The sequence below is a fragment of the Athalia rosae genome, chromosome 5 (genome assembly GCF_917208135.1).
Source record: "Athalia rosae chromosome 5, iyAthRosa1.1, whole genome shotgun sequence".
Classification (NCBI taxonomy): domain Eukaryota; kingdom Metazoa; phylum Arthropoda; class Insecta; order Hymenoptera; family Athaliidae; genus Athalia; species Athalia rosae.
The window spans coordinates 16,872,774-16,886,019 of record NC_064030.1 but is presented as its reverse complement, the minus strand read 5'-3'; the positions used below and the strand labels follow the sequence as shown (position 1 = coordinate 16,886,019).

General features: G+C 31.3%; 2 protein-coding genes across 2 annotated transcripts; both read left to right on the top strand.

Moving 5' to 3' along the window:
- Positions 1-304: 304 nt before the first annotated feature.
- Positions 305-5,070, top strand: LOC105687416 (inactive selenide, water dikinase-like protein). The gene is made up of 6 exons (XM_012403067.3): positions 305-1,632; positions 1,991-2,095; positions 2,349-2,610; positions 2,720-2,910; positions 3,162-3,406; positions 3,669-5,070. The coding sequence occupies exons 1-6, from the start codon at positions 1,347-1,349 to the stop codon at positions 3,819-3,821; spliced, it is 1,242 nt and encodes a 413-aa protein (XP_012258490.1). The 5' UTR covers positions 305-1,346; the 3' UTR covers positions 3,822-5,070.
- Positions 5,071-5,158: 88 nt separating this feature from the next.
- Positions 5,159-7,710, top strand: LOC105687262 (cyclin-dependent kinase 20). Its single transcript, XM_012402729.3, has 5 exons — positions 5,159-5,552; positions 5,624-5,812; positions 5,920-6,156; positions 6,262-6,489; positions 6,571-7,710. Exons 1-5 carry the CDS (start codon positions 5,367-5,369, stop codon positions 6,727-6,729), a joined length of 999 nt encoding a protein of 332 aa, XP_012258152.2. The 5' UTR covers positions 5,159-5,366; the 3' UTR covers positions 6,730-7,710.
- The last annotated feature ends 5,536 nt before the right edge of the window (positions 7,711-13,246 follow it).

Genomic DNA, 13,246 nt, shown 5'->3' with positions numbered 1-13,246 from the left:
TGGCAGATATTTCATTAGGAGCGAGTTTGTTATTTTTCATAACGTTGAAGAATTCCCATTACGATTAGATCACGTTATTCTGAAACGACAAGGAAATTAAAAATTGAGACATTCAATTCCTTTTTTTTATAATCAAAATACGTGAGTCCTTTTAACAGATCACGGAGTCCGAAGGATCATTGATCTTGAAAAAAATGAGTGAATAAATAATGCAGAATGAATGAAATATAAAAAATAGTCATTCGTGTGATTTTGTCTGAATATTTAAACAAAGTATAGAATGAGGTTGACCACATCGGATTTGAGAACCTCTTTGGGGTCGACGCGACCGAAGATTGGAATATGCCGGTTGTTTCTTGATGTGGTAGGGGAAAAACGGAGGCCAAAGCGCGACGCCAATACGCTGAGTTTTCTATTATACTTTGTGTATCTCGGCACACTGCGAAAGAGCAGCCCCGAAGGCGCTTCCAATCTCATGCGAAACGACCACAAAATGATGTTGCATATCTTAAATGAACTCTTACGCTGAGTCAGAGTTTACAAAGTTTAACAGAATTTTTTTACCAGCCAAAAGCGCTGAAGACGATATTGGACTGAAAGTTTTGTACAAAATTGAGTATTCCCTGAGTCGGACGAATCTGCACAGTCTTAAATGAAAAAGGAAAAGAAAAGAAGAGAATTAATGCAAATTAGAACAGTTTAAACGTCGACTATAGAACGTGCGCTGAATTGGACGAGGGAAATTTGAATTGCATCGAAATTGATGTTTCGAGTAATGAAGAGAACAAAAATTGGCTAAACGGTTCCCTTCGGAGTTTGGGGAGTAGTTTTGCCGACCTTGTGGCAAATTTCGTTCGAATCGCGGGGTTTTTTGAAAGGCGTTTGCTTCGCAGGGAACTGGCGCCACTACGAGTACGTTTGAAACATCCAATAGGAATATTTAGTTAACATTTACAAAAGTGGGGGGATGCGCATTTTCGTTGCGCACGATGAGCACAGTTCCGGGGGCACCTCAACGTCCATTTTGTCCCATTCGTTGATCCCGGTTAGTCGACGCCGGTGTGAAGATATATTTCCCGTTTACTTGGAGTTCGATGTTATTCAGGAGCGACGCGTTAGATAGGGGGCAAAATATTCCGAGTGGTGGTGACTGATATTTACGGCCGAGTCTGAATCCGATGATAATTTCCGTTCATCGATCAAGCCGCACCGAGTGTTGACGTTATAATTATCGGGAACATCGAGCTAGTGGGAGTTTGTTGAAAAGCACGTTTTGCATCCGTGACTGTAAATTTTTTTTTCCCACCTGCCTCCCTCCGTGCGATATTCGGCCAGTTTTATTCAAAATGGCGGAACTACAGGGCACGCCGGTTACTCAGGACGCACTGTCCGTTGCCCAGCTGGAACTTGGAGGAAATCCTAACGCCTTGGCGTTGCGCAGGCCATTTGATCCGGTAGCACATGATCTGGATGGTACTTTCCGCCTGACACGTTTTGCTGATTTAAAAGGATGAGGGTGTAAAGTCCCTCAAGAGGTTCTTGGTAAACTTCTTGAGGGGCTACAGGCGGACGATAACAACGTCCAAGATCATGAGCATGCCCACTTTATGCATATGGCCATACCGCGCATCGGTAAGTTTCTGAAAGACAATTTTTTTTCGTACAATTTTTTCAATGGATTCTCATTTTTTCTTACCTTTGATTGAGGCTCCCGATCACTCATTATCCAAATAGATTAATCACCCCGCCAATGCGTAGAATTTTAGCAAATGGCCGCTATCTACCGGCCGGCCGGCACTCTGCGTTTGTTCGCCACGTTGTCAGTTCCCGCCTATTTCGCTCCGTTTCCGGTTGACTTTGTTCTTTCATTCGAGATGCAAAGATCAGAGTATCGCCATTGGAAAGAACTGCAAAGTGCATTCATTCATCATCTTCCAGGAAAGTGACGATTGACGATGCATCTAATCCTTGTCTATTTTCTATTTTTCAGGCATCGGCATGGATTCCTCCGTGACTCCGTTGAGGCACGGCGGTTTGAGCCTAGTACAGACAACAGATTTCTTTTATCCTCTGGTAGATGATCCTTATATGATGGGTAAGATTACCATAATTCGAATTTGTAATATTATCGATAACGCCGTGTCAAGCTTCGCTGTATGAAACATTCGAAAATAGAAAGAACCAGAGAAGTTTTTGTCGCTTATTATCACAAATTTGAATAGAGAGCCTGATATAATTATTTTTCAAACAAAATCCAAACTGCACTCGGAGAAAGGATAAAATGAATCCTCGTGTTCCGTATTCACGAACGCACTCTGTCGACGAGCAAAGAATAATTTTGATTACAGGTAAAATTGCATGTGCTAATGTAATCAGCGATTTATACGCAATGGGTGTAACGGAGTGTGACAATATGCTGATGCTTTTGGGCGTGAGCACAAAGATGACTGAAAAAGAAAGAGACGTTGTCGTACCTTTGATAATGAGGGGCTTCAAAGACTCTGCGCTGGAAGCGGGAACAACGGTTACCGGTGGTCAAACTGTTGTCAATCCATGGTGTACAATCGGAGGCGTGGCCTCCACAGTTTGCCAACCCAACGAATACATCGTGTACGAAACAGAGAAACTGAAAACCACTTTATTAATTGGCAAACATTTAACCACCAGGGATTGCTCACCGCACTTTTTACATCATGAATTTCTTGATCTGCATATTCAGGCCGGACAACGCTGTCGTCGGAGATGTTCTGGTGCTAACAAAGCCTTTGGGTACGCAGGTTGCAGTCAATGCACACCAGTGGTTAGATCAACCTGATCGTTGGAACAGGATCAAGCTGGTGGTCAGTGAAGATGATGTTAGGAAGGCGTATCAACGTGCAATGGACAGCATGGCAAGACTCAATCGGATAGGTAAAATAACTCTAGAAAATTTATACTTGGAATTAACTGATGCTCGTCAAATAAACCGAAATTGTTTGTCAAGTCATTTTTTCGAAGACAGGCGAGCACATATCAAACTGTAAAGGATTCCATGGCGTCCTGATTGTCGATTGCAGCAGAGGCGTCACAAATTCCTTAGACAAAATGAAGCATAGTTTTTTCTGTAAATTCCTGTCTTTGAGAAGTCGTCATTATTTACACGTTTGTTAATTTTTTTTCAGCGGCACGATTGATGCACAAATACAATGCTCACGGTGCAACGGACGTAACAGGTTTTGGATTATTGGGACATGCTCAAAACTTAGCTAAGCATCAGAAAAATGAAGTTTCATTCGTTATTCACAATCTTCCGGTGATAGCAAAAATGGCAGCGGTAGCCAAGGCCTGTGGTAATATGTTCCAGTTACTCCAAGGGCATTCTGCAGAAACAAGCGGTGGACTACTGATCTGTCTTCCGAGAGAACAGGTTGGAATTTATTCTTTTTTTGTGATATTTTGGAAGGCATTAAGAAAATTCCTGCTTAATACAGTAGGGCATTTCTGTTGGTGGAATGTTCTAAAGAAAAGGCAGGTATATCAATGTAGAGGATTCCCAAGCTGAGTCGACGAAGTGTCGACTCGGTGTCGTCAATTCTCCGACAAATGAATTTCTTATCAAAAACAGAGATGAAGAAGTACGAAAACATGGTCCCAATAGAATTATTTTCTCATTGTTTTGTTCACCACAGGCGGCGGCGTATTGCAAGGATATTGAGAAGCAGGAGGGTTACCAAGCGTGGATTATTGGTATCGTTGAGAAGGGTAATCGCACAGCGAGAATAATCGACAAACCACGAGTGATCGAAGTACCAGCAAAAGAAAAAGATGGTGAACTCTGGTAAAGAACAGTTTCGAAACCGGAATAACGAAACTGATGAAAGTGTCGGAGGATTACTTTTGTATCCTGCAGTGTTTCTATTGAGTGCGGCTAACAGAGTAAGGAAAAAAGAGGCCGCCGAAGCAAAAACTTGATCATCTAAGAAATGAATGTGCACCAACACACCAAGTTGCAAATGTTCTCGGATTTGAAGAGTAAATAAAGGGAAGAAAAATAAATAACGCTACTGGTTAAAACTTTCCAGGTTTAAAATTCAGCTAAGATTACCGCTACTTCTTTTAAAATGAACATCTGTTAAATGTGTCTCACAATCTTTATCCGTTATTTTTTTTCATTACTATTTTTTTTTTTTTTTAAATTATATTTATCAAAGTGATTATGGTACATCTATTACTCGAATGAAGAAAAAGTACGAAAGGCAAAGGAAGTTGAATAAAAAATACGTAGGGCAACTGTTCTAAAAATATACGTCTATAGCTTTTTGTCTTTTTTTTCGTTTTAAACTATTATGAAGTACGGTGTAACTTTTTTATAAGTGAAAAAGAAAAGAATAAAATTTAAAGAAAAGAAGAGTCAGTGGAAAACCGTAATTGTGATCATATGGAATCTTGTGAAAATTCAGCCATCAAGAAGAAATCGGGCCGAGTAAACTATTTCTATATTATATCTAGAACAAAATAAGGGAAGAAAAATAAAAAGAAAAACTTTAATTAAAGTGTACGGCGAGACAAGGTTTGGCGATTTGTACCAGATTTAGTCCAAAATTGGGATGATGAAATTTGTTATTCGAGTATTCTAATGATAACTGAAAATTCATACACGATTTATGAAGTTTTTAATTCTTTAAACAGACCAAGAAAAAATATAATGAAAACAAAATTAGATTTATAGAATCACTTAACGGTACTGCTACGATACTAAATAAATTTATGTTATAATTATAGTTTATGATTACCTCTTGCGTTTTGTCATCAAGAAAAAAGCGAAGAAAACGTAGAAAGGTACATACATATATATCTCGATGCTTTTATTACTGTACACACTGATTTTACATGATTCTTTCGCTGTAGCATTAAAGTTTGAAAGAACACTAAAAATGAAAGCAAGAAATTTAACTCTCACCACTCACTGTTGTTACGGTTATTATAAAAACACGTCGAAGTAAATTTTCTCATCACTCACACATCGCTAGATTTTAGGACCGAGTCAAATGTGTCGTATAAAATTTTAATAAAATGCTACTTTGTCAATAAGATATTCGATTTTTCAAACCCTACTTTGACCACGCAATGTCAGTCCATTTTCCAACCTCAAACTTCACCTCCCTTCGGTCGGTAAATTCAAACTGAATATTCGATCGCCCGAGAACTCGTCCTTTGCTCGTTAAAATGGTGGCATAAAAACTAACTAACCGTTATTATTGTTTACAAATGACAGCCCCAATCCAGGAATTGTCTTCCGCGCGATAATCGTAGCTTTTCCAACCGGAAGTTTTGAAAATCTCAATTTCCAGATGGAGAACCCGGTTTGCAAATGCAACTGAAAAATCATGGATAAATACGTGGTGGTAGGAAGAATTGGCGAAGGGGCACATGGTCTTGTTTTGAAAGGGTATCACGTCTCGGAGGGTCGAGAAGTGGCCTTGAAAAAAGTTGCCCTTAAAAAAATTGATGAGGGAATTCCTACCCAGGTTCTCAGGGAAGTTAAAACTCTGCAGGAGTTGAAACACAAAAATGTAAGAAAAACTTTTCATGAACTATGATGGTGAATTTAATTATCAGAATTCAACTAATTGGGATAAAACAGGTTGCTGAACTACTTGATGTCTTCCCAGTCGGACTGGACTTTGTAATGGTTTTTGAATACATGCCATCTGGTCTATGGGAAATTATCAGAGACACTGGAAATCCGCTCAATGATTCCCAAAAAAAAACCTACATAAAAATGCTGCTTGAAGGAGTTTCCTACATGCATGAAAACAACATTATGCACAGGGTGAGCGAGCTGAAGAGTTCCAGTATTTATTGTCCTGAGATTTCCCAAGCATCTTGTTTCATTTCAATGCTTAGAACCGTTTATTCTCTTCAACTCTTTATTTCCAGGATTTGAAACCAGCAAATTTACTAGTAAATCATGATGGTATTTTAAAAATTGCTGATTTTGGTCTCGGTCGTTTGACATGGGAGGATAACAGTCGCTCATATTCCCACCAAGTGGCGACTCGTTGGTACAGGTCACCAGAACTTCTTTACGGCGCACGTTTTTATACAAAATCCGTCGACATTTGGGCAGTTGGTTGTATATTTGGAGAAATTTTGAACTGTGCACCTCTCTTTGCAGTGAGTTTCAATCTTCTGTGAATAGAAATTCTATTTCTTCCAGATTCCAGATCTCCAGAAAGAAATCCAGATTCCTTTTGTTATGAATAAAAATTTTTTGTAAAGGGTGAAACTGATATCGAACAACTGGCAATAGTACTACGACTCCTCGGATCACCCACTCCAGAATCATGGCCAGAGCTTACTTCGCTTCCGGATTACAATAAGATAACATTTCCCTGCCACACAGGCTTACCTTGGGAGTCAATTGTACCGGATGCAAAACCTGATGCCATAGATCTCATAAAACAATTGCTGGTTTACGATTCCTCTAAACGTTTGACGGCTCAGGTGGTCAGTGTTTTATTTCTTTTCACGGTTGCCCAGAGTTGATTGAGTTTTCTAAATTCTGATCCATATTTTTTCACCCAACAGGCATTGCAGCATGAATATTTTTATTCCCGGCCTTATCCATGCCCAGAGAAATCTCTTCCAAAACCACCGGCTGATCATCGAAGCAAAGTAAAGCCGGAAGAAATTAAAGCGAACTTGAAGAGGACTGTCTTGTTTCAGAATTTGTTGAAAATGGTGTGAAGTCTTCTCAGACTACCATTATCTTTGTAACGAATAACAAAAAAAAAAGGAGAAAGTAAGTTTTCCAACTTAAAATCTGAAAATGATTGAATAAATGACATTTGAACGTACAACACTTGATAAATTGTAATATATAAATGATCAGCATTTTATTTATTACTATATTAGGTAATTTTTAAATTTGTTATTGTACAGTATAGTAGCCTAGTGATTATGTGTGGATCTTACGAAAATGGTCATGTAGTCGTCGACGAGCATTTGTTTGATTTTTTTCATCATAATGTTGAAATTCCACTGTTAAAATATCGATGATTGACAAAATCAGTTCAAGTTTGATAACAAAATTATTAAACCACTAAATCTAATAGCAAAATAACCGTTGGTAAAATTATAAGTTATTTGAATGAATTAGGTACACAGATACAATATAATCAATAATTAATAACAACGTATTAACAAATGATCGTACCACATGACCATCAGCGTTGACGTTGTTTCCATTTTCCATTTTTGCCGTTTACTTTTATTTATTTATTTATTTTTATAGTTTATTAATTTTTCTTCCTTTATTCTGTATTCTGCGTTATTGTAATTTGTCAAAAATATATTGTTTAATTTAGCCTGCCCTATTGTTGGTTTTCTTTGTGCTGCAGCGATATCATCAGCCAAAAGAACAGTTCATTTACTTTTCGCTTTTTTTCTCATCTTTACGTTTTTACTTCTTTTTCTTTTTCTTTTGGAAAGTACATAAAATTGACAGATACCACTAATTCTAAATTAGAAACTACAATGCGTCTAATAGTTCATGGAATAAAAGTTTACTTGAGCTTATATTTATAATAAACAACGAAACCAACAACAGGGTCAGTTTTTATAGCATATAAATATTCAACTGTTATTTTATTTATTTTATTATTTTTTTCTTTTGCTTTTTTCATTTATTTATTCTTATTTTTCTCTTCCACTCTTTTTCCCTTCTTTTTCAATTCTTAAAATTTGTAGACAATATAAGCTAACCATTTATTTTGTTACTCTCCTATTACCCTATTTGTAACTAAATTTTTTGCTTTTTACCCTAATATTAATTTTATAATTCTAATTTTTTTTTTCTTTTCTTTTTTCTTTTTATTATCATTTTTTTCCATTCTTTCTTTCTTTTCTTTATTCTTATGATATTATTATTATTAATATTATTATTTGTTTATTCATTAATATTTATTATTATCGTTATCATAAGTAAAATAGCGTAGTATAATATATTGTTGTTTTATTTTAATATTTGTAAGATTTATAATAATAATAATAATTATTGTTGTTATTATGTTGTAATCATTTATAGATATATTCGAAATTCCATGTATAATACGTGTTCTTTTTTCTTCACGTTTCTATTTATTAATTTTCTTCAGATTTCTTCTTTTAAAATTTCAAATGCGATCTTGTAAACTTTCCTTGTACTGCTTTCTTATTGTTTTTTGTTTTTTTTTATCTTTTCGTTTCTGCTCTATATTTATATTCATCATCATCATCATCATCATCATTATCATCATCATCATCATTTTCTTCGTCGACAGAATATTATAAATCAAATAGATACAATACACTGTTATATCATTGTAATATTATTATCATTTAATTATCTCCCCAAAAAATATTTGGAACACAAAACAAAAAAAACTGTAACTCCTAATTTCTTATTTTTATTCATTTTATTATTCATTTCATTTCTTTTAAAATATCCTATATTCATTCACTTTGTTCATATCCTACATATTATTATTTGAGAAACTATTAAATAATAATAATAATAATGATAATAATAAAATGGAATACAGAACGAAAAAAAAGGAATTGAATTTTATGTGGCAAATTTAAAATAATGTCGTTCAATCGTATATAATTCTTTCAATTACAATATCATATTATGTATATTATTCATACGTATGTGTAATATATATTATTATATAATTTAATCTGAGATAATATGCGAAATAGATATAGGTATTTTTCAATGGCATATCATAAATAATAGGTCTAATTTGTCCTGATCGCGACAAACATAATTAGAAGTTTGATCAACGGGCGATTGAAATTTGTTTTAGATTTGTCTTTTCTTTCTTTTATGCTTAAAAAGGTACGAACAATAATCTACCGATTAGGTAGTAATTGTAAATAAGTTCAGTGATCAAAATTAGTATCATATGACGTTAAAAAATTTCTTTTTTTTTTTCGTTTTACTTTTTATTTTCTTGCAAAATATTATATTTACTTTTAATTATTTTTGACTTTTTTCTCAATCATTTTCATACCAATCTTATCATTTCTATTCTTTCAAATATTATTTTTTAACATGATTATTATTATTATTTATTATTATTAATTGAAAAATATACTTATTGTTACACTAGGTTATTGTTATTGTTGTTATTATTATTATTAATACGTGAATTAATCAAAAATTAATTATATCATTTATTAGTCATTTAAAAAATTGCAATTACGTGTTTGTATGGCTCTCGAAGGAAATTAGTGTCTTTTTTTATGTTTTCTCGTTTTGTTTGAATTTTTTATTCAATTTTCGATAGAACAGTACGCTGCTATGTATATATTATATGATTATTATTATTATAAATATAGACAATGTGTTATATAATAAGTTTTTGTTTTCTTTGTTTCTTCGTTTCATTATTTTGTCAATTTTAAACATTTATATTTAATATATATTTCATATATATATATAAATTTTTTCTTTATCTATTTTGTCTTTGCTTCTGTTTCGATGCTAAAAAATGTGTTCTTTTTCTCTCTTTTCTTATTTCTTGCTTTCCAGACGATCAGGAAATGTACTTATTCATATAATACTCATCTATGTAGATATACAAAATGAATTGCAGAAAGCCATTGTATAATTATTCAATTATAATCAATTATCCACTTGGAACTAAAGATTCAACTGCCCAATAAACACTCACACCACATGAAAGAATAATTAAATACATGTCTCATTCTAATTATTCTCTTTTTTCTTCTTACTGATATTCAGTTTTGAATTTCTTCTTGTTTTCGATTTTTGTTTCTTTTTTTTTGTATTTTCTTCTTACGTATTTAATGGCGTAGTTGTATTTTCAATACTCAATTCAATTTCTCACTCATCTCTTCAATTATATTCATAGAAAATTTTCTCAATCATTTACGATTAGTTTTTAGTAAATCTTATTATATTATTAACATTATTTTTGGCCACAATTTTCTTTCTTACTTATTCTCTCATTTTCTTTTTATCTTGTTCTTTTTTCACGCATACCGCAATTGAATGTTGATGATAATAAGAATAATTAATTCTATTGTAATAATAATACTAATAACAGCAAATGGGTAATAATAATGATAATGATAATGACGATTACATTAAATAAAAAGGAATCATCCAGAATGTCGTTGGCTACAAACACGCATCGTAAGTAAAATCTTCCTCAAATTATTTCGTACAAAGTACATCGAATTTATTAAATTCAAATAAATTTACTGATATTCAATTTAATGGTAAGATTACTTTTCTTTTTGTTTCTTTCATTCTAATATAATATTAATTATAACGTATCATCGTTATATCCGAGTCACTTTTCTGTTTTTACATTTTTAAACCATATCTGATTACAATTCTAATTTTTTCTTTTCATTTTTACGCATAATAAATGAGAAAAAATGGAACCAAATCAATCAAAACAAAGGGAACAACAAAGAAAAAATTAATAAATAAAACAATTAAAAATATTCTTTGTAACATCACAATCATTATTATACATATGTATATTATATAAATATTTATAAACGATGTCCTTTTTCATTTTATATTAAACTTTTTATTTCACTTTCCTTCTGTTTGTTATTTCATTTATTTATTTATTCATTTATTAATTTACTTATTTATTTATTTCTAGTTTTTCTTTTCAATTCTTTTTAATTCTTTCATGTTGTGCTGATATTACAAAGATAGTTTTGCTATTGGAAGGAAGAAGATGAAATAATTTTTTATAGATGAATCTAATATTAAATAATTATAATTGAACGATTGATGGATTAATAAACATAACTATGGTCTTTAAACTTGATTATTTTGATACTTCATTTCTATTATAATTATTACAATGATAATGATAATAATAATAATAATAATAGTAATAAGATAAAGAAAAAAATTTGATAACCGCCTATCTATTTCTAAGTGACCTAATAAAAAATATCATTAATAAAAAAAACTAATAATAAAAGAAACAGAAGAAAGAACGTCTTGTCGTACTTTTTTTTCTCATTCAACACTTTCACATTGGGTATTATCAATTTTTCTTTTTTAATCTAATACATATTTTAATCATTTTTGTTTTTTTTTTCGTAGATACATAATAGTCATAATAATATTTTATATTTTTAATTCATTTTTTTATCAATTGATTAATTAATTCATTAATTTCTATTCATAATTTTTTTTCACGTTATTTTTTTACGATTTTCTTTTCTTCTTTTTTTCAAATTTCAATTTGATGTATTAAAAAAGAAATAATAGTAGTAATAATAATAATAATAATAATGATAATAATTATATAATAATAATTTCAAACATGTGTTCCTAGTCATATTATTTATACAAATAGTATAAGTGTTAAATGATCGTATTATATATATATATATATTTTTTTTTTTTCAGAAAATAATCATCACGACAATGATTATTCAATTCACACCATTAATAAAATATGGTCAGCGTGATCACCTCTATACTTATACATCTATATCATATCCAAGGTAATATGAGGGTTGGGTAATGAAATTGGAAAAATTAAAGAATAGAAGAAAGTGAAAATAAAAACCTATCTAGTTTGAAAAGAAAGGTGAAAAGAAAACAAGAGATTTGTTTTTGCGTTAAAAACTATACGAGTTAAATACAGCCTATTATAATTATAATAGTAATTGGTATTTCTTAGTCTGATTTTTTCTTTGATTTTTGTATTCTTAATGTATATATATGCGCCATTTTCGTTTTCTTTCTATCAATCGCTTATGTTTCGGTGAGCGAAGCTTACGTGTAAAAATTATTGAGTTAACCACGAGCTTCTTCGTTATCTTTTTTTCATTTTTTTCATCTTCCACTTTTCATTCGTCTCTATTTTCTTAATTAATCGTTGCAGTGGCTTATATATTATCTATATCCCTATCAGGTAAGAGTAAAAATTTTCAATATTAATATACACATGTTATAATACCTAATATAATATAATATATTTTATTTTTGTTTCTATGTTTTCCGTTTTATTCTCTCGAATTTTAGTGACGAAAAAAACTAGATCAAAATAAAATAAAGAGACTACCACAAAACGCACGATTAAAGCCTTTTTTTAAATTCGTAACGAATGAAAATTAGAAAAAAAATTGTCTTTTAGTTTTGTTCTTCTCTTTATATTCTCCTCATACAGCACGATCAATAATTCCTTTTCAACTTTCTCTATCATTTATCAGTTTTATTGATGATCGTCCGATCATCATTTTCCTGTAACATTTTTTCGATTTTCAAAGGTATCTGTTTTTTTTTCCATTTCTTATGTAACGTATAGCATAATGTGTATATACTATAAAGTATCGGTACATATACTGTATACATATTTTTTTATTCTATTCTTCATACTTTTATTTTGTGTACGTACGTTTGAATTTATTAGACCTACTATACTAGTTCAAAAAATTTGTTGTTTTATCTTCCTAGATTATATTATGTATTTATTTATTATATTATATCGTATTATCCATATTATATTTTAGTACATTTAACACCCTAACGTATAGATCTAAAAATCTTCAACTTCAATTTGTGTTTCTGTTTTTGTTCTTTCACATACGGTCTTTGCGTTTCTGTGTTAAAAAGTAGATGCAGCATTATTTTGTTGATAATATTATACAACTTATACTATATCCGTTTAGTAATATATTCCTCATTTCTTTTTTAGATCTCTTTTCGTTTTTATCATGAGGTGCCTTTTTTTTACTCTTTACTTTCTCCTTCCTTTTGTTATTATGAAAATATAATCGCGACGACAGAATAATTATTGTTATTATTATTATTTTTTTGTTATCTACCCTAATATTATTATCATTATTATTATTTCTTTGTATATTTTGAAATTTTCTTTTTCACGATAATAAATATTTTTATAACACACAGAGGTGGGAGTATTCGGTTTATAAAAGATTTTTTTTTTATATCTATATATAACATCATCATTGAATTTCGACTCATCATTCGAAAGAGAGAAACTGACATAGATAATTTTACATAAAATAGTGAAATTACTACATCGTTTATATATTTTAGGTACTTGATCTGATTTCCACGATGAAAATATATGCGTCGAGGACAAGATCATCGAAATACATGTTATTCTTTTTTTACTTCAATCATTCGTTTATTCATTTATTCAATTACTTCATTTTTATTTACGTTTTTTTTGTTTAAACTTCCTATTCC

Excerpts from the sequence above, each read along its gene's own strand:
- LOC105687262 (XM_012402729.3), top strand. The coding sequence starts at position 5,367 with ATGGATAAATACGTGGTGGTAGGAAGAATTGGCGAAGGGGCACATGGT. Across the intron at positions 5,553-5,623 it reads AGGAGTTGAAACACAAAAAT|GTTGCTGAACTACTTGATGT; the intron begins GTAAGAAAAACT and ends GGGATAAAACAG. Across the intron at positions 6,157-6,261 it reads ACTGTGCACCTCTCTTTGCA|GGTGAAACTGATATCGAACA; the intron begins GTGAGTTTCAAT and ends TTTTTTGTAAAG.